Raw genomic sequence first — 22,371 nt, forward strand, 5'->3', positions numbered from 1 at the left:
TAACTGGAAGCAAGTGCAAGGAGAAAGTCTTTTCTAGTTCACTATATCCAATTAACCACAACAATATAGTTCTTCTATCTATTAACAGAGTTTACAAACAAATTAGAAATACCCTGTTTAGCAGAGGAAAGTATCCTTTCCCTTCACCAAAGGATATCAACAGGCTATCTCTGCTGTACCGTATGGTTCAGAATGCACTAAATATGCTATGACCAGCCATATTCCAACTTATGAAAAAGAAAAAAATGTAAATCAACTTTAGGAGAGTGTTTGCAAATTATGTTTCATCATTGGCCCACATTCTTGAAAGATTATTTTTAATTAGGTGTTTCCTTCCTATCAGAGAGGCATTTTTCTTCCAGTTTCACCTTAAGAAAGTAACCCTTGAACACATGCCAAATTTACTTCACAATCAAACTTTAATCCCCAAAATCTCTTGATTCTTAACAACTTGAACAACTTTAAGTAAACAGTTCACAAAATCATAATGATCATACTGCATTCCTTAACACCCAGTTGACTAGGAAAAGAGAAAATGCCGTAAGTATGAGTTCCATAGTCTCAGGCCCGATAGCTGAACAACAGTGTGATATACTCCTTTTGGGAAGTATTTTTCCTTAATATCCCTTATGTTTGAAATTTGAGCAATTAGAAGCAGACACCTGGAACTCAATTATTAATTTACCTCTCCCCACCCCTTTTACACTTCTTTTGAAACCATCTCTTAAGGTGCTTCTTAAAGAGATGACCCCGTGGGACAGCATGCATGTAACGGTTCACATTATTTTCTTTAAAACATCTTGGTACAATCTAAGACTAAACATATTCTCTTTCTTCTTTAAGAGCATCCCTTTAGAAAAATTTTTAAATTTCTCAAATGACTAATGAGTAAAATGGTAAAAAATTAAAACAAGAGTTCTAGGAAAAGTATTGATATAATTCACCACATTCATGTTGATTCATCTACTATAACATTTTAGAAAGGGGAATTTTATGGAAAAACACAGTTAATTCCCATCCATGATGACCAAAGTTTTAAAATTTTCTCCTCAGGTTCACATGGCAGCTGACTGCAAATACATAAAACAGTTCTAGAAGACTCCTGATTTGTTTATTTTTGTTTGCACTTTATTGTGTTAAGATAAAAAATAAAGCATGAGATAATGAATGCTTAATATTCTTTAATCTATATTCTATGGGGATGAAGGTATTCCATTCACTTCTTTCTATGAATCACTGATTTCTAGGAAAGGGTATCTCAAACTAGGCTTGCACCGAGGCTCATTTCAACATTCTACATTTGTTTTAAAAAAAGAGAGAGAGAGAGACCAAAAGTACAGGCATACCACCACACAAAGAACAGTGGGTCATCAGCATAATAAGAAGGCAGGCAGCAGTCGGTTTACAAAGAAGTTATTAAAAATAGTTATCTGCACAAGTAAAAATTAGCACTTCTCTCTTTTAACCAAAAGGGTTTTTTTTTTTTTTTAATATAACGAGCATCCAAGCTTCTCTGGTCATGAGAAAACCTGGAATATATTATACAAGCATGAATGTGGCCCAGGAAGCAGTATATGAGATGTGCTAGCTATCGACAGATTAACACTTCATTTTCATTACTCTAATCTCACCACAGGCTGTGAAGACTCTTTTTTTCCTATGTGAACAACAATGGTGCAAGAAAAACCAAGCTGACAGGCAGGCGGGGTTCATTAAATGCACAAGGCCTTTATTCCCATAACACATCTTACCTATATGAAGCCAGGGTTCGGGCTCCCATGCTGGCTACTGAAACAAGCTCTCCCAGATGTTGGACTTCTCTCTCGATCCCTTCCTACTTCATTTATAATAAACGTCAAAAGAAGAGTCAAAATGGAAAAATTCTTTTTCACAAGGAACTCCGTTTAACAGACAATAGGATTGGGAAGATATTTTAAGATTTATTCAGTCCCCGGTTACTTTCTAAAGTTGTCCAAGAAAACAAAAAAGAAGTGGTTGGGAAGGGAAATGATGAGATGTTTGAAGTTCGAGTCAGAGTCTAATCTTGGTATCTCCATCTCAGTTTAGTTCTAACTCATTTGAGGATAACTGCAGTTTTTCACTGGTTGAAAATGGCAATTCACAAAGTAAGACTCAATCAAGCTATTTCCCAATGAATGACACTGAGCTTCCCCAAAAAGCTATCCTCAAGGAGCCAAAAGGCTACAAAGTAAGGAATCATTAAAATGACATTCCTAACACGAGGAATTCCTTTTTAGGATGAGCTATCCATACACTCATTGCATTTGAGGCAGCCAACGCCAAAACCTCAACAAACCTAGAAATGAATCACTTAATTCCTACAACCAACCAAAGGACAGGTGTACACTTCCTGCCTGTCTGTGCACCACATACAAAGGCACTACCATGTGACATTGTGGGGTTTTAAATTTTTTCTATAGCAAGACAGTAAGTCTTTCCACAAAGTCTACAACAGGGCTTTGGTTTTGGTTCTTTCTGGTACTCTAATATTTATACCTAAAAAAAAAAAAAAGAATAAAAGAAAAGCAATATTAGATAGAGCCACAAATAACCTACCTGACTCTTATGTTCTGACACGAGGTCAACAAGAAGGCAACTTCATAAATATGCTCAGTGTATAATTACCGTCCCATTTCTTGCAAGTGGCCTCCCAGTCATGTCCACTGCCCTCCAGCACTGGCAGAGGGCACAGGAGTGGGCAGTTTTCTTTACCTATGCCTGATTAGGTGCCCCAAATAGCCATCCTAATGATTTAAGTCAATGAAATCTTTCTTGCTTAAATTTTAATGGAAGAAAAAAAAATTTTTTTAAACCCTAGTGATGAACGTTCTCATTTTAATATTAGTTGTGTTATTACGTTAAGCCAGCTGAAAGTAATTGTTTTCGGCATGTAAAATATTCATTATCCTGAAATTTTTCTTTTTAAACTCCCCGTTCAGGTACTCTCTGATCATCAAGTATGAGTCCTGAAGAACTGTCTAGAAAACAAATAGCCACTAAAAGACACCTTAATAAAGTTGAAAAATTCATGACAGTCACACAAAAGCACAGCAGGTCCAGGACTGGAAGCTGTGTCTTTCCCATGTAGAATAATATTTTCTAATCTTGTCCATTTTAACAGTCTCTCAGCTGTGTAGGACAATGAGTTAAAATTTATTAAATACAGAACAGTAGTGAATCCTCCTCATTGTGTTATGTATACTGCATGCTTTCAATTTCAATTTTTAATGTCACCCATTAATATCAGTCCTGCCACGACTTCTTTTTTAAATGTTCCAGTTAACTCTTATTAACTTCAGTTTGTCTCAAAGAGTCATACCTTCAACCTATCGACGGAAAACTTTACGCGTTTTCCTTCTAACAAAATGCTCTCTTGCGCAGACGTAAGTCTAACCGCACAAAATGATAAAGCCAAGAATTACTTAAAAAAAAAAAGAAAAAGAGAAAAGCAAAATCTCTATTCAGCTAAGTACCTTCTTACACGGTGAAGGATCCAACTGAACTGCCTTTCAGCGCCTTTGAATGATAAGCCTGGGCCCTTGGTAACACATTTTTATCAAGCCCAGACTTAGAGAACCCTTACAGAACAGAACTCGGGACAGTCCTCCTGTCAGCACCTCCACAATGAGGACCACATCTGAGAGTGGCACCTCTTTCCCATCCCTCTGCCAGAGCGAGGTACTGCCTTTTAATTCCTTTATATTAGGGCAAACAGACCCAGTGAAAGTAAGGAGAAATCCAGAAAAAGAAAAAAGAGGGGAAAGGAAAATAAAGTAAGAAATTAGGTCTTTGGGAACGGAAATAGGAAGAAAGAACAGCCTAACCATGTATTCAGGTATTTAGGTCATTAAGTAAATGGCCGCCAGCACAACAGACTTAAAGCATCCCCCTCTCAACAACACACAAACCCTAAAGACAGTAGCAAAATAACACTGCAGTCTAAAAATACTGAGTAAATAAGATGTCAGCTATGCTCAAGAGAATCCGTGCTACAATGAGTAACTTCCTACTGTTCAAGATTATTTTCATTTTCTTAACAGAAATGAAAAACTGATGAGCTTAATTCAAGAAAAACAAAAGGATATTATTTTGTTGTTAAAGGATCAATTCATTTTTTTAATTGGAATGATGATTAATAAGCTGAGAATTTGATTTCTACGTTAGCCAGTTTGAATAATGCACTGTTTCTCCACAAGCATTTCCATTAAGAAAGGCTCTGTGGATGAAGAAATGATACAGCTCTTCCTCTCTTCTCCTGATCTCTGACTCTGTGGCATGAAATGCTTCCCAGAGCGTTTGAACAGAACAACACCGCACACCGCCCTCACCCAAATGAACTCTAGTCATAAATTTTTCACCTTAGGGTTTGAATGTACACTATGAAATTTGCTAGGCTTCCTACAGGGAATGTACAAATTAAAAAAGAATCAATACTTTTATTTTTCCTAGTCTCTAAATTTCTTTTAAAACTGGGGAGGGAGAAGGCAGTACAGGTCATGCTCAGTGAGGAGATGGGAGTACGTCGGATGTCACCGCCCCAGGCATCATTTTCCGGACGTCATCTGTACATATTAAAACTTCCTGGAGCTTGAGTTGTTCAGAAAGTTTTTCATCTTATTTTTTTCGCCTGTTTACAGTTGTATCTTACAGGAAAAATCTCCTTCTTCTACACAATGTCTTGCTTGTATGTCAGGATAGAAAGGCTGCTATGCCTGAATTATGCCTCTTTTCCCTTATTTCTCTAAAGCTTAAAAATAGATGTCGAAGTTCCTTGAAAGGGTTTTTGACTCCCTTCCTCCTTCTCTCTCTGGTCCTTAAGTAGACGAGGATCACCAAGCAAAATGTGGAAGCCAGCTGCTTTTTGGGAAATAAAAATGGCATCAGCTTCGGCAGACAGGGGTGAGATCAATCATTTCCTATGATCCCCAAACAATCTTCTCTCTGACCAAGGCCTGGAAAAGGTAGTTGTGTAGCGGCAAAAACATACCACGAGAGGGACAAGAGGATTTTCACGTGGTGAAGAATTCATTCCACGCACAGAACAACCCGGGCTCCAAACCTCACATGAAAGGAAATCTTGTAACCATTATATTCCATGTTCTTTGGATAGTAACAAGCAGGGAGTCCCAGAAAAAAATTCTCTCACTGAAAAAGTCACCCCACGATTCACTCTCTTCTCCCTGCTACCACGAAGTTCCCTGACAATATTCCGTGGGAAAAAAGGAGTTAACTCCTAGTTCGTTTCCAACACAATGATTCAAATTGTGGACACAAGCTAGAAGTAAATTCCAGTTTCTTGTCTCATTCCTTTAGATACATACATATGTGTGTGTGTGTGTGTGTGTGTGTGTGTGTGTGTGTGTGTGTGCATATTCTAATCAAGCATCCCAAGTTCAGAAAATACCTCTTAGGCTGTACAGAGTCATTAGCTATTCATGTTTATAGGGAAAGTCCTGTGGAAAGCTTTGCAGACTGATGAAGGCAGGTGCCCAATCTAACTTTTAAGTGTGTGTCAGGCATATAAGGTGGGGAGACAGAAGCACTAGAATTTTTGTTTTTCGCTGAAGTGGATGACGCCAGTTCACTATCTGTAACGGCCTGCTCCTTTGGAATCAGCTCCCCGTGTCACCATGACCTAGCAAACTGGAATGCTTTCACTATCACTGGAGTCCTTGCAATCCTGCTTTGGCTGTGACCCATTCACTTTTGCCCCAACTTCTCCGAGATGCCTTACTCAGCATCTAATTAGTTAGGGAGGATTTGCCGCGGCTCTTAACCCTGACACAGAGTGGGAGGATGTGCTGCTGTGGGAGCCCAAATCTGTCCTGTCACTCCATTAATCAGATTTCCATAAAGCCACGCATGAACAACAGAATTTATCAGTGAGTGTTCAGATACACTCATAAATGCAATTATAAAAAAATACCTACAATTATAGAGATAAGATAGCTGCACCTTTAGGGATTGATTTTTCGACTGTGGTTACTCGACTCACCTTAGCAAAAGGCTTTATAAATTACACACACACACACACACACACACACACACACACACACACAGTCCCAAGGAGCAGACGACAGAAACGTGAGAAAAGTAATTTCAAAATGATCACCTACTATGTTCCAACTCACTTAATGTACTGTGGTGAAAATAAACTTGAAATTTGCACACAGATTTTTAATATATACCAATATATACCACACACATCTGAGAATATGTTTGTGCCTGATCTGCTTTTACACATATGTAAACACCACAGATAAGGCCTACTACTTTCCCCTCCCTCGCATTACAAATTACACAGTGCCTGTTAAGTGAAGTCTGCATGTTATACGTAGACTTACAAAGTATAGGCCAGCACACAGGTACCTGTCTCTATGCTATAATTTGTATTTTAACAATTATCCACATATTCCTATTTTAGTGTTCCATTATAAGAATGGATGATAAGAATTCTATATGAACATATGTCTACAGTTAAGACTTCAAAATAAAACACATTATCACTCAAATTAGAGAGGGGAACTAAATTGGAGGTAGCAGCCTACCGATTCAACAAGCTGAAATTACATGCCTCCTAGTATAATATAAATATTTATTTTAGCATCATGACTGTAAGTTTGGTCAATTTAATCCTTTTTTACTAAGACATGATTACTAAAACACACCGACTGTAAGAAGGGGAGTAAAAAGGGAGGAGGAAAAGTGCAGAAACCTAGGGATGCATGATGCCTGGCAGTGAAAGTCATTTTCAAAGACCATTAACTATCAACTGCTTTACTCAGGTCTCTGGTTAAATAAGAATATACATCCTCTGTTAAAAGGGACAGGAGGGCTGCACGACTGGGACAGAGTTTAGAATAAAAATGTATTGTACAAACTAGAAAGAAGCAGCAAACCGCGATATACAATTAGGCATCTGACTTGTAAGAAACACTGTCTATGTGCCTTTTAAACTGTTAATGAATAAACATTCAAATTATTTGGCGGGGGGCAGGGGCAGGTAGGAAGTCAGACAAAACCACCATTTCCACTTGAAAATATAGATTCAACCAACGGAAACTGTGTTTGCCTATATGAATAGAAAGAACTAAAAGACTACTGGGAGAAAAATTCATTTCAAACCTGCTTTTAAATGGATTCCAGCAATGTTATTATATGTTTCTGACAATATATTTTATTTATCATTTCTCTGAAATGGGCTAGATTTTATATTAGTGAGAAAGTTTGCTTGACTCTGTCCTATCTCTGGTGAGCAGACGCTCTGGTATTAATGTAAATCACTGATTTAATTTTTAGCTTTCTTGGTTTGCCCCTCACCTATCTAGGAAATGATTTCTCTGGTGATAACTAACACATCATGCTAATGAGACAATCTAATGCACAATAGAAAAATGTCACTACTAATAATATTTGCATGAAGTTAAATAAAGCAACTGTAGGATAATGTCAGACAGTTGTTCTTTAACAAGACACAGTTTCACAATGAAATTATGTTGTTAATTTTGTTACATCATTGGGTGAATCCTAAATTACTACATAATGATGCACAGAGTCATTTATAATTCTAACTTAGTATTTCACTCGTGTCTGAAAAGAGACCTTATTAAGGGATCCACATCTTATTTGAAACAGGTTAAATATACCTCACTAATAATAAAAGGTACATGCCTCTAGTAATGTGTAAAAGTGTGGGCTCTAGCCCTTTACCTGCTATGGTTTCATTTCTGAAAAGATTTCAAAATATATTAGACTACTGCATCCCTTGAGGTAGCTACAAAAATTTTATTTGCTCTTCTCTCACATGCACAAAAGATTTACAGAAATCGAAAAATCACCATTTAAAGCCTGATTAAAAACAACAACAACAACTTCCAAAAGCAGTCCTGATTTTGTGCTTTTAACAGTACTTTGTGAGGTTAAAACGGGTAAAATAACATTCTGGACTCTAGAAGATGAGCAAAGGGTTTCTGGTTATTCTCGACCTGTCACTGATCAAAGTGACCCAAAGAAGAACTCCCTTTACAAAAGTCAAGCGTCATGCCCTTTAAGGTTACCAAATATCTGTCTGTATGGAAAAATATTATCCTTTTTGAAAACATCATACTCAAATACAGGAGAAAAATGTAGAGAGGCAGGAAAATGCAGTCAAATTGTCATATCTCAAACTTTAGGGGAACAGACTTAGTTCCACCAAATCTAAATTGGCTTCAGATTGTGGTATCTTTTTTGTTAGAATTACACGGACTGAAGATTTACATATTAGCAGATCTAACTTTGCTCATACAAAACAAAAGACAAAGATTTTCATAACCCTACTTCCTAAATTACTCATAGAAGATACAATCCTAGAATACTAAATTTCAGTATTCATGAGCTATTTCACACTCTTAAGTTTTGCTGTAGTTAAATACTACAGATGGTGAATTTTCTATAACTCAGTTTTAAAACCTGCTAGTCAGTCTTTTCTAATATTTAAAGAAACGGTCAGGTGAATCCTAGTTTTTCTTATTACAGAAAACTTTGAAATAAAAAATATACCCAATAAATTGTATTCATTTCATGAGCTAAATCAATTTTTTCTTAGAAATTAAAATAATCATAATATAGAAAAAACATCTCTATGCCTTAGAAATACAAAATTCTGCAGACTTGATTAAACTGGACAAACTTTTACCTGTAGTAAGACAAAAGCTGGCTTAAGGTGTATACTGAGACTAGTATTCCTTGAAACTGTTGGCTTTGCGAGATATCTTCCTTGCTCTGGCACATACACACATACACACACACACACACACACACACACACTCTGAATCAGCATTGCCGATGAACTATAGGTCAGGAAAATAAACATATTAAACATGTACAGCACATATATTTTTAGATTTACACAGTTTCAATTTAAGTTTACACAATATTTATACAAACTAAAATGTCATCCTAAAGGAGAAAAAAAAAACCATGTAAACTCATACCCTCTTTCACATGCTTTCCAAAAATGCAGAGGAGGTTAAGCATTTAATAACCACGACAGGAGAAAAAAGAGGGGGAGGGGAGTCTCCAATTACTTCAAAACCAAAAAATAAAGAAAATATATAAAATATAGTGAAATCATTACACTTTTTTACATTGTGATTTTCTCCCTTGATTGTACTACTCTGTTTAGTAAATAGTATAATTAATATTATATAGTTTCATACAGCACCCATGATGCATAAATTACTTCCCTATATTTCTACTCTTTTCATATTATCACTGATGCTCACTTTCACACATACATGCACATAGGTACACACAAAAGAGACTTTTATACACCCACAGAGTGAAACAGCTGGATCAAAGACATCATAATGGCTCAGCTGTACAAGTTTCTGTCTCTGAGCGATTTCAATTTATTTTCCTAACTTTGATCCATCATTTATATAATTTACTTTTATTTGTTTTTTAGCTAAAATGTTTTCCACGAATTAAAGTCTCCTTAGATTCAAATCTACTTGGAAATGGGCTAGTGCCAAAGAAGCAATCTAACACCATCTATGTGGTTCAATAGCCATTTATCAATTGATCATTATCTCTATCTGGTTTTATTAACTCTTTTCTAGCTAGAGGGAGACCTAAACCAATCTTCCCTTTCAAAACACACACACACACACACACACACACACACACACACACACACACACACACGACCTCCACTAACTCAAGAAAACCCTGAATATGACACCTAATTTTTAAAGTGCCAGGACAAGTTATTTGGTCCTAAGGTCAGTGAAAACACACTCTGTGTTCCAACCACAAAAACAGCCACCCAGGCAGGGACGTGCCTCGGAAATACACCTCTCAAAGCACTCGGCAACTCCAAGGAGTATCTCTGGGAGGAAATGAACTTTTTAACTTGCAAGAATGGGAAACTGCACATAAAGAGTTGCATATTGGGTTTGTGTTGATTGCATTTAAATCCCAGCTTACTGTATCAGCAGTAATCAGGGTCCCTCTACAGGATATGTCAAAATACACCTTATTCAAATGTATTTATCCTATCTAGAACTGTGTGATACAGCTGTTCGCTAGCTAAATGCTGCAAAGCGCTGGCTCTCTGCACTATCTTTCGCAGATCTATTTCTAAACTTGCGGTAGTCTCCAGCCTGGCAAACTGCTTTCTTTCCTTCTTTACCAATACTTTAAAAATCGAATTAACTGAATAAAGTATTTAGTTCTCATGAACTCCTACAAAAAAAAACAGGTTTTTTAAAAAAGAACGCAGCTGCAGTATTTTTTTTAAATGAGTGGAGCACTATCCATTTTCTAACGACCTCCATCTACTTAAAATCCCAGTGAACTCGTCAGTAATACTTTCGTGCTGTGCGGAGGGTAGTATCATACTAACTCTTGCTGGTGGAGGCTTTTGAAAAGACGTGTCTGGGAGGGAGGCACCAGGGAACTTCCCTCCCTCGCTTGAGCACAGTCCAAGATGAAAGTTTCTGGGTTGTTTCCCTTCGCTTCCTCTCCCCCTCGCTCCCCCTCGGAGCCGCAGAGCCAGTGATTGTGCAAGAGGAGCCGGGCGCGCGGGGTGCGTAGGTACCACCGAGCGCACGGTACGTAGTACGAGCCGCGGACTCCGCTGATTAATGAGCAGTCGCCGGCGGCCTCGCGCGGACACGTCGGCTCTCCCCGCAGAGCCAGCGGCGGCGCAGCCGGCCAGCCCGAGGACGGCTCTGTGGAGGACGCCGAGGCTGCCCGAGTGTGAGTGCGTCGGCCGGTGGGCGGGCGAGCGGGAGCCGAGCGGGCGCTGCGGGAGCGAAGGGCGAGCGCGGAGGAGGCGGCAGCGGCGGCGGCACGGAGGAAGTGGGACCGCCGGTGGCTCAGCCCGCCACACACGCCGCCTCCACCCGCGCCCCTCGGCGCTGCCAGCGGCTCTTGCGCAGTATCCTCTCCCGGGCCGGGTCGGAGTCGAGCCGCTTCCAGCCCCGGGAAGTCCGTCGGGCAGGGCCGAGGGGCCCCTGCATTTCATGGCTGTGAGGTTGGTAAACCTACTCCGAGACAGCAGCCACTTGGATGAAGTGATCAATGCAGATAGAAAGATAACATGGGGCGGGGGTGGTGGTGGTGGTGGTGTTGTGGTTGTTTGTAATTTTTAACAGAAAACAAAGAAATAAATGAAGTCTTCCCCTGACCCAGGACCCAGGCTGGACTGTGAAACTTTGCCACAGATGCCTTTGCTTTCTTCTACTTCGGTATCCTTTCCCCCCTTTTCTTGTAAGTAGCCCTTAGGGAAGCCGTGAAGTAACCCTGCACGTTCCAATAACAGTTATGACATAACAGAACCCAACTACGAAGTGATCACAATTCAAAAATGTTTAGTAAGGAAAATACCAGAAACAAAAGTGCACATAACAATTCAAGGTTTCCTTTAAAAAAAAAAATGAAAGTAACTTACCTGTTGGGACATTCTGAATAAGAGGTTAGTATCAGCGTTTTGCCATGTCCCCATGAACCCTGGTTCAGCCGGAGTCGTTCTGGTTCCGAACTGCATGGAGTTGTCAGTACAGCAGTCTCTTAAAGTCAAGTCTCTTGCCCTCTTTGGCTCTCTGTCTCTCTGTGTCTCTCTTTCTCTCACATCCACTTCTGCCTCTTCTGACTGAAAAGTGAAGGTGGATTTTTTGAGCCTCTTGGCAGCCAGTAGCAGGAGTGTAGTGTAGTTAAGAAGCTGGCTGAACGGTGCATTTCACTGGGGAAGGGGGAGATTGGGGGGAAGGAGGGGGTCAGAGCTTCTTTCGCACCTTCTGCACAGATACCCCTATCATTTATGCATAGATTGTGACTCCCCGAGCTTGCCTTTGCTCGGTTTAACAGCTGCCTGTCAGGTGTGCCGGCAGCACTGGAGACCCAACCATCAGCTTCAAACTCTCAGCTACTGCATGTCATTGGATAGCAGAGCTAAGAGTCAACTGCACTGTTCCACTGTCAGGCACTAAATGACACCCTGCACTAACCCCTCTCCAGACACACGGATAGAGAGATACGCACTTATGTACACTCCAAGCAGCACCATGATCAGGGATGGTCCACGGGGCAAGGAGAGACTGGGGCCGTTCCCAGGGAATTTTTCCCAACAATGCTTTTGGGTATAGCATGCAATATCTGACATCAGTCTTTGCTTTAACATTTGTAAACCGCTAGGCTTAAAAACATTTTTTTCCCCTAATTACACTGGAAGAAAGAAAAATACTCAGCTATGAGAGAATGTGAAGTTGGCTTAGGTATTGTCTAAAATGTTAGCTCCTAAAAGTCATATAGTATGTACTGGACTATTTATAACCACATATAAACTTCTAGAGAAAATAATATACATAGAGACATGACCTTACACTCTAAAAGGTAAATAAATAAACCTAGCAGTTTTTTGAACATAGAAGATGCACAATAAACATCTGCAAAATAAATACACACTATTTACTACCCAGTTCCCTCAGGGCATTAATTACTCAATTGGATGTTGAACAATAAGAAACTGAATGGGAAAGGAAAAAAGTGTACCTTTTCTTAAAGCTCAAAAGTAGAAAAAAAAATCCTTTGTTAAAGTTCCTGGATGAAGCCTCTACAATATCCTTTCAAATTATAAAAAAGAAAAAGATGAAGAAAAAAAGCCTGTCCCATTTCAGGTAAAAAGTAATGAATATAAAAACTCCATTTTTCATTCAAGATCTCCATGGAAAATTCTATAACGTTTTCCGGCCTGATGAAATATAACCTCGATAGCGTGTCATATTTTTAATTAAACCAGGTTTAAGACAAAACATCTATTTATTAGATCATATTTATCTACCTTCTTCATGGAAAAGCAGAACTGAACAAAACACACTGTACATACGCAGTAACTCCAAAATGGAAAGCTAAATTCATGTCATCTCATAAAAGTAGTCAGCAGCAAAAAGCCATCCTTCCTAAACTTAAACTGTAAGGCACATTAATCTTCGACCACCTACAAATACCGAGGACAAATGTACCACTCTCCTTGCTCTTTCTTAACTCAAGAATAACAATAAACCTTACTCTCTGAAACAACAAAAGAAACAGAAAAGAGCTTCCGTGGCAGCTCGGTGTCATTAGTGGACAATGAGAAAAGATGAGAAAACGTGCACTGTGTTGACACAAATGTGCCTTCCCCTCTAGAACCGACATCTCCTGAAAGCTTTTCTGTTAAACTTCCCTCCGGTTCACCACCATTAAGTACAAAACAAGTCTCAAAAGCAGCAAATTCAATATCTGAAGAGAAACAAACAAGAACCCGAAGAATTGTTGCCTTAAAATATATTAAGTCCACCTGTGGTCAATAAAAATATTCTTGGCCCGGGGGGGTGGGGGGGCCAGGAAAAAGACCCTGTGAGTCAATTGTCAACGGTGACTGTACCTTTACAGCTAGCTATTACCCATTTAAACTCCCTCTAAAATCTGCTAGCCTCTTGATTTCTGAAGTGGCACTCAGTGCCTCAGTCAAGCTGCATGCTCAGCTCCTGACCTTCCCACTAATGGCTGTTATTTGTGGGAGGCTTAAGGACACTGTCAATAGCAAGCTTCCTCCTCGCTCCTTGCAGGCTCTGTTGTATCGCTTTGCCTGCGTGTTCTCTCTAGCGTGCCTCTGGCTCTCCTGCTTTCACCCTCTCAGCTCCCCCTCCTTCCTTCTTCTCTCCTTCACTCCCTCTTCCTCTTCTTCCAGCCCCCACCCCTCCTTTCTCTCAGTCCTGTGGTCCTCTCCTTTCCCAGGTATCCCTTCCTCACCAACCACACACACACACACACACACACACACACACACACACACACACACACCACAAAAATCAACTGGCATGCAGCAGCAAGCACCTGCAGTAATAGACTCTTTTATTAAAACTGTTATTCTGCAAGACTTGAAATTCCCCGTGGACTGGGCCATGTCAAAGCCGATATAATTAACTAGAGGCTCAGCAATGGATCAATTACCAGACAAGCAAGTGATAGTGAAATCAATGAAAGATCATCAGCCACATTATCAGTGTTGCAACTCATTAGGGCAAAACTGAGAAATGTGCTCAAAGCGAGCCCATGCAAGGTGGCATTACAAAACAAAGGGCTAATTTGGAGACCCTGCTGTGAACAATCTGTAACAGAATTAGCCTTTTTTCCCCCTAAACTGCACAGCTCAGTAACTAAATGTGACAGACTGAGAGAAGCAGTTTATTAAGACACCAACCCCAAGTTTATTTAGTTCATAAACTCCCTCCTAGAAAATCAATACAGTCTGTACAGGGTTATTAGGCTGACTAGCTAATACATCCAAATCTAGTCTCCTGGCCAGCAGTCGTCTGACAAAATGCTACCCAGAGTAGGCAAACGGAACTCTTTCAGAGAGCAAAGCTTGAGTTGCTCTAGATGAAACAGGTCTACAGTGTAACATGTATCTGGCACATTACTGCCAAGGCACAAGCCTCAAAAGCACCAAGTTATCTTTCTACGGTTTAAAAAAAGTTGTTGTTGTTTTTTTACCTACAACTCTACCATGCAATTCTGCACCTGCTAAATGGATTTGATCCAACAAAATTTTAACTTGTTTGTAAGAATAGTCTACAAAGAAGACAAGCTTTATTACAATGAGACAACAATTAACCCAGACCTAGCAAGAAATGAGTGAACGAGTCAACTAAAACAAAAACCTCAAGCATATACACATGCTGTGCTTTACAGATTTTAAGTTTCAAACATTCATTTTTAAATCCAGTTTTCAAAATACAAATTTGACTCCTCTAGAACTTTCCACTCACTTCCACATATAAACACAGCATGCAGAGTCCTCAGTCTTAGGGTAATCTTCTGTCTAGCAAGCAGGACACCTGTATCATTTTAAGGACACAGGTACAAAAACTATATACCCACTAGGTACAAAGATGACTTTTGAGTTTGTCCACTGGCTGTACAGTCTGAAGATTGTAGAATAACTGTCTGGAATCATTTGTATTAAAATTACTTAAAACTAGGGGAGTAGAAGCAGGCATCACTTACACTGTAATTGTTTTTCTGCTCTCCTGATTCCATGTATTTCCACTTAAAGAATCACGAATCCTAAAGGCTATGTGTTGGCGTTCCTACCCTTACTGATAGTGAGAGATGGACCATGGGAAGAAGAAGTACACCAACTAGGTCTAAATGGCACCCAAGTTATTAAAGATATTATGGAAATGTGAATACCTCCACCTCACCACAACATGTAGCAGAAATACACTTACACAAAAGTAAGAAACTCAAATGAAGTTTACAGTGTTAAAATAGATTGGAGAACGGAAGGAAAAAACAAAAAGACAACAGCTTTTGGAAGTGATTTCTGATGTTTATGATGTTTTCACATTTAAAATGTTCCAAGAAAAGGATTACACTATTAACATGACTTCAGTGTACTGGCTCTAAGAAACTAAATCTTAAATTTCAAAAAAAACCACAAATCTTTATTTTCATAGGACTATAATAAAATCCAATTTATAGACTGCTGTAAATAAACATTTTCCCCCTAACTTTTGAGCTGGTACTCTACTAAGCATTTCAAAGCTCATGTTTTTGAGTAATCTATAAAAAAGTTAGATATATATAGATATAGATATTCTACAAAGAATAGTCTATTGGTATCTATAGTCGATTGGTATCTATACTAGAGATACCAATGTCTCAGATCATAATCAAAAGTTGTAATTACAGAGAAATCTTATTCTTAAAAACCTTTTTGCATATAACTACATACTGTGCATGTACCCTCAATGAGATCCAATTAGTTGCAAAGAATTTGCATTTCAGTTAGTGTGGGATAACAAGACTACAGGGAGGCACAATGCAATTCCACCAGCAGGGTAAGAAAGTGTGTTCTTTTTTGTTAGCTCTGTAAGCAATAATTCCCACAACTTACTGTTGTAAATGTTACTGATCTTTTCAATATTTGGGTATTGAGGTGGGTTAGGTTTTTCCCTCCATTAAAAAAAAAAAAATCACATGTTGGTGCAGATATGAGCCACAACGAACACCTTGAAGAAACAAATGAGCGAAGGATTTTGTTTTGCGTGTTTGTATGTGGGGTTTTTTTTTGGGAGGGGGACTGCATACTTTTTCTTTTCTTTTGGATACTTATTATAATTCTTTTAAAGGCACATTGCTTTCTTAAAATAAGTTCCATAAGTGGAGGTAAGGAAGCATCATTGAGATAGTTTCATATAAATATATATGGCTTTGTGATAAAGGCATACATTTAGTACACTGAGAAATTACTCAAGAATTTTCCTCTTTTCTAGCTATGTTTCCAACAATGTAAATCCTAAGCAAATATCAAATAAATGTACAATTTATATACACAGTTTAACAAGCATCTGTAGGACTTCTGCTGGTTCACGGAACAATACCTGTAATTCCCTGGGTTCAGTTCAGCAGCTGTTAACAGATTCTGTAATCTGTAATGACAGTAAACTGGCCTTTGCTCTTCTTTTATTCACTATTCATTTTCAAGGCTTGGTTAAGTACAGAGCTGGGTTAAAGATCAGTGGTTTTTCATGTGACACAAGCTGGTATTCATCTAATGGCTTGTCAAGACAAAACTGTCCCTGTTCTTGCCAAAATAATAAAAATGACGCTCCACATCGCATGACAATCAGCACTTCCTTGTGGCAAAACAACTCAAGCTTTTGTACTTCACATATTTTATAGAGAAAAATATTCAATAATTGGCTATCCAATCCTATCTGTGGAATTAGGCTGCCATTCTCAACAGAGATTTTTTAAATGTTATGACCTCTCAACATGTAAACTAGTTTCTAATCAAATCACACTTTACAGTATAAAAAGAATGCTGAAGCTACAAATTCATATGGCATTAAGGTATATAACTTAATATATGCAAATTATGCAGAAGCAGCAGGCTGGGCCCAGTCACAGAGGTGCGGGGAAAAAATTGAGGAAAAGTCATTTTTCTTGAGAACAAAGTATGGGACTTGCTTTGCAACATCTGTTGGGCTGTGTGAAATGTTAACAGATGTCTTAAGTGTAAAAAGGAAAAAGAATTAATAAAGGAAACCTCCTCTGAGCAGATAATCCACCCAAATTTCCATATTCCAGAGAAAAAAAGTTGACAGCAACCTTTTCCCCCTTTGAGACCTGCCATCCCTACTTTTTATTGTGTAAAGTTTCATCTTCTACGTGACGCTAAGGGAAAAAATTCTTTGACTCACTATAAAGAATAGAGAAAACGTAAAACAATAATTTCCACTGAGGTTTCCCCTTTGTGAATAATTATATCATAATCTAAGCTGCCTGTTTTCCCTTGAGTCATATAGGTCATTTGATGCCAAGACAGTGAAAATTCACCCCTCCCCCCCAAAAAATCATACAAAAAGATGAACTATTACTCTACTCTGCCTGCATGTTTTGGGGGAAAGGAAGGAAAGGAGATTAAAAAGCAGCTTTTAAGATAGAGTTCAGATATGAACACATCTCTACCCTTGAAGGGGATTCACCTATCACACCTACATCTCCCGCTCTCCACTGGCTCCTAATTTCCTTCCATTACCAGCCTTGTAAGAGTTGAAGTACCCCTCTTTCAACCGCCAATTATTCTACAGAAGCAAAGTCTGATCTTGAAGAAAATTTTTGGATTCTAGTAGTTGGATCCCTGCATTTAAATTTTAAGGAAACCCGAAAACTTTTCTTAGTTAACAACTCTCATTCGTGTCTCAATTTACCAGATGATCTAGGCACACCTGAATGCAGCCACCTTTAATCCAGATTAAAAAGATGACGCATGCTGCCAACTACTGCATCTAACCCTGTGCCCGCCTGTGTATGAATGGACTGAACTATGCACCTGTGGTCTTCTATAAATCTTCCTCTTTGGAGACATCAATCCTATGGCTTATTCTCTGAAATTCTGGGACATAAATTTGGGCTGACAGCTCATGGATTAACCAATTCAAAATGCAGTTAAGGATCTTTATAGATTCAAATGAAGGAGGAAAAAAATGGTGTTGTCCCCTTGGATTGCCAGTCTCAATCACTGGCCCCTCTCTCCTCTACGAGATTCTGTGTTAAAATTGTACATGTTACAATTTAAAACTGTTTACAGCTACACCTTCTCCAGACAGCCCTGGCAGCCTGCACTGGGCATTTCAGTATATAGAAACCTCAGCCAGAATAGCTTGAGGATTTCAGGGGACAAGAAACGCAGGCATACCTTTGATTTTTGGTTAGTTTGTTTTTTGCCAAAGCATCCTGGGTACTAAATGCTCTAGTGTTTACTCACAGGAATACCATAGGAGAGCACATGACCAAAAAATAACAACAATAATAACTGCTATACCAAAAAAATTGATCAGCTACACTGAGGGAGAAGCTTGTACACTGAAAACATCATAATGTGATCTCAGACTAGGGGGAAAACAGGCCTCCTAAAATTAAGCTTGAATAGGACAGAGATTTAAATCACTTTCAGCAGTGGCAGGAACATCCCCCATAAGCAAATACTACCTAAACACTTCATCCTTCTATGGCAAAAGGGAGAAACCGCTCTGGTTGACACTTGTCTCTGTACCAACTGGCACAATCGATGTGATACAGCATCTGCTGACAGCCTAATCAGGGCCTCAATTTCAGAGAAACACATCAAGGATGTGTTTTCAGGGATATATCCAAATGCCATAATCCCTTGATATGCTCTAAAAAAATTTTAAATAAAGAGAACTTGGGTAGGGTGTGGTAGATGAGGTAGTTTATAAAATGTTAGGGAAATGATGAATCCTTAGAATCAGGACATTTGCAGATACAAAAGCATCTGAGGTTGGCATGAATCTCGAGCCATCAAAAAAAAAAAATGAAATCTTTTACCTACCCTGTTTTGGCTTAAAGACAGAAAAGTGACTTTATTTATCTTTTCTCAGCTATGAACAGTGACAGTGGCTTCTTCCTACCATAATGTAAAGTTCATGTTTTATGAGAAAGTCTAGAGGAAAACAACCAGTAACGTGTTTCCTTAAATGAGCATCAAAAAACAGGCTGGGGAGCATATAGTGGGCAATTAGTTTTTATAACCATGAAGAGCTACAAGCGCTGTAAAGACAGTGCTAATTTCTCTATTTAGTTCCTTCTAAAGTCTGCAGACCCAAGAAACTTGCAGCCCCAGTGAACTTATCACAATAATAGTTCAAATTACTGTCGGGAAGGAAGATTGAGATTCGTAGGCACCCAGTTAATCCAACACTGCTTTTAGAGCTGTCACAGAAAAGAGCAACTCCGCTGATGGTACCCTCTTAAATGAAATTCACAAACTTAAAAAATAAGTTTAAAAAGTGAAATACTGGGCTTCCCTGGTGGCGCAGTGGTTGAGAGTCCGCCTGCCGATGCAGGGGACACGGGTTTGTGCCCCGGTCTGGGAAGATCCCACATGCTGCGGAGCGGCTGGGCCCATGAGCCATGGCCGCTGAGCCTGCGCGTCCGGAGCCTGTGCTCCGCCACGGGAGAGGCCACAACAGTGGGAGGCCCGCGTACCGCAAAAAAAAAAAAAAAAAAAAAAAAAGTGAAGTACTAGTATATGTGAAGTTTCATAATCCTCGGAAAACCACAGAGGCTATTTCATATAGATAGATAGATATACTTATTTAAATGAAAAAAATGTTGAAACAAAGCAAATTTGAATAAACCTGAATATTGTTTTCAAAATTAAGGAACTCAGAAGATGCCAGAAACTCATTAACAGCATATTAAAAATAGGAAGAATTAATGGGTAACTTAGTTCTGAATAGTGATGACCTTCTGTGGGGAGTAGTGACTACAAGAGGCACAAGGAAAGCTGCTGAGGTCCAGGTGGTGTCCTGTATCTCCATCTCACTGGTGGTTCTGGGTATGATCACTTTGTAAATATTCACCAAGCCATATACCCTTATGATTTGTACACTTTTCTGTATGCATGTTACACTTCGGTTCTAAAAGTTTACTACTGCTACTGTGAATGGTACTGCTAGTAAAAACAGTGAAAACGATAAATTAGAACTATGTGAAAGAAAGAAAAAAGGGAGGGAAAAGAAAAACTAAGGGGGGAGTGGGAGAGAAAAGAGAAGGGGCAGAAGAAGACAGATACTTTATCACAGTCAAAAATCATTCATGTAACTGCCACTAAATGTACTGCCTGCAATGATTTCTTTAAAGGTAATAAGCGTGAGGAATCAAGCAAATACCTGAGTTTCACAAAATGGTGATGAGTGTGAAAAACAGTAAAAGGGAGGGAGACAAATACTTAGGTGAGAGATACCTTACCTAGGCGGTGCCAGAATGGGAGTGTATCCAAGAGGCTTAAACATACCTCAACTTGAGCAGCATCAACCCCACAACAGGGGATCCTGAAAGCTGCTTGCCCGCCCTGCTCATTAAGCCTATCCTCTGACTTGTGACTAGGGCTATTTGGAGTGGGCGCTAGGCATGCCTGTTGAGAGACTGGGAAGGAAATTACACATACTCTGCAGACAGTATTATTTGGAGACACTGAGTACATTAAAACAGATCAAAACCAAAAACAATTGCAAATCCACTCCTCTGACCACCTAAACACTTTTTAAGAGTTAACAGTCTCTAAGGCTGACAGCAGCCAACCATTAAATAAGTCCTGGAGAGAATGGAAGTAACAAAGTGGGAAGAAGTGAATAATTTGCTGATTGATAATGTATACACTTTTGCCCTGACTAGCTCAGTTTCTAGCTCCCTTTTCTTCCATGTGTTATAAAGACATATTTTAAACTAAGCACTTTTAGCCACTGTTAGGGAATGCTGATCAAAGCCCTACTTGCCAACTACAAGAAGGTGTGGGGAACACGAAAGTTAAAACATAGTCCCTGCTCGTGAGAAGTTTACAATCTAGTACAGATAAGCCAGGTACAATCTAGTACAGATAAGCCATGTACAAAAACAACCTTAATAAAACAACGTGATAAGTAGAGGTAGCGGCCAAACTGTATAGGACTTAAGAAAAGGAGATTCCTTCCAGCTGGTATGGGAAGAGAAAGTTTCTAAGCAGAAGCAGCATTTGCACTGGAACTTAAGAACTGATAATTTTCCTAAAGAAGTGGTCCATTGGACTTCCCTGGTGGTCCAGTGGTTGCGATTCTGCACTTGCAACGCAGGGGATGTGGCTTTGATCCCTGGTCGGGGAACTAAGATCCCACATGCCACAGCCAAAAAATTAAAAAAAAAAAAAAGTAGAGAAGTGAGAGCTGTCAAAAATTGAATCAGAGTACCGAGGCCAATGGAAAGGAGACACCCAAAAGAAGTGGTCCAGTTGGTGGACTAGAACGTTACGGTGGAATCAGTGTAGAGCGATGATGAATGAAAGGGGTAGACTGGTCAGTGGGAACTATTATAATGGGAGGGGTCCTGTATGTCACTAGGAAGAGTTGCTATTTATCCTGTTATCCATCAACAGTCAAGACCGCTGAAAGCTTCTCAACAGTATGAACATTACTGTACTTGAAGAGGATTTATCTGGCAACAGCATGACGGACGGACTGAAGTGTGGAAAGACAGAAGCAAAGATACCAATTAGGATAGCTATTACAACAATCTGGGTAAAAAGACTACAGGCAATAGGGCTGGGGAAAAAAGAGCAAGATACAGCATGGAGATAAAATCCAGGGGACAAGAATGACTCATGTGCGTAACAAATGAGAAGAGCCAAAGATGACACTAAAGCTCTGATATTCTGAGCACAGGAAACTGGTCGCACTCTCAACAGACATGGGAACAAACGAGTTGGTGGGCATATACGGTAAGCTCAGTTTGAGAAAACAGTAGGTCACACTGGTGACTAGGCAACTAGAAACATTCAGAAAATAGGTTGACGCTGTAGTTATTGGATCTGAGAATCATCAATAGAGAAGGGACACAATAGGTAAAAGAAAGTGGCCAAAGTTAGCGTCTTGGGGGATACACACAGTTACTGTGGGAGAAGACAGGAGCAGCATGAACAGGGGCACTGTGATTGTCCAGTGTTCTCAATGGCAGGAGAAGTCAGAGTTTAGAGAGTTTTAAATGCTCTAAGAAACAATGCTACATTTAGAGTGCAGTAAAACCAAGTACAGTAATAAATATAATAAGAGCAAAACAAAATGCATGGGAACGATAAATACCAAAATCAGAATCCTGCTTGAGGATGGGAGGGCAGGTATTGGATAGAGGAAATGGCAGTGGCTACAATGTAATTGGGATGTTAACCCAGGGCTTCAGATGTATTTGTACATTATTAGTTCTTAAGCTTCAATAAATGGCTGTTCATTATCCCATTCCTCATATATGTTTGTGGTTGCG

The 22,371-nt window shown here is 39.3% G+C and overlaps 1 protein-coding gene across 2 annotated transcripts in view; it reads right to left on the minus strand.

Annotated features, from left to right (window-relative positions):
* The window catches only part of BNC2 (basonuclin zinc finger protein 2), a 283,941-nt gene extending 272,289 nt beyond the window's left edge, over nt 1–11,652 (minus strand). For both annotated transcript variants that reach the window (XM_060013468.2, XM_060013467.2), the window contains exon 1: nt 11,459–11,652. In XM_060013468.2, the coding sequence (XP_059869451.1) occupies nt 11,459–11,554 (96 nt within the window). In that variant the 5' untranslated portion in view covers nt 11,555–11,652. The remainder of the gene's footprint in view (nt 1–11,458) is intronic.
* Nucleotides 11,653–22,371: the final 10,719 nt, after the last annotated feature.

This window comes from Delphinus delphis, chromosome 6 (genome assembly GCF_949987515.2).
Source record: "Delphinus delphis chromosome 6, mDelDel1.2, whole genome shotgun sequence".
In the NCBI taxonomy this organism is placed as follows: domain Eukaryota; kingdom Metazoa; phylum Chordata; class Mammalia; order Artiodactyla; family Delphinidae; genus Delphinus; species Delphinus delphis.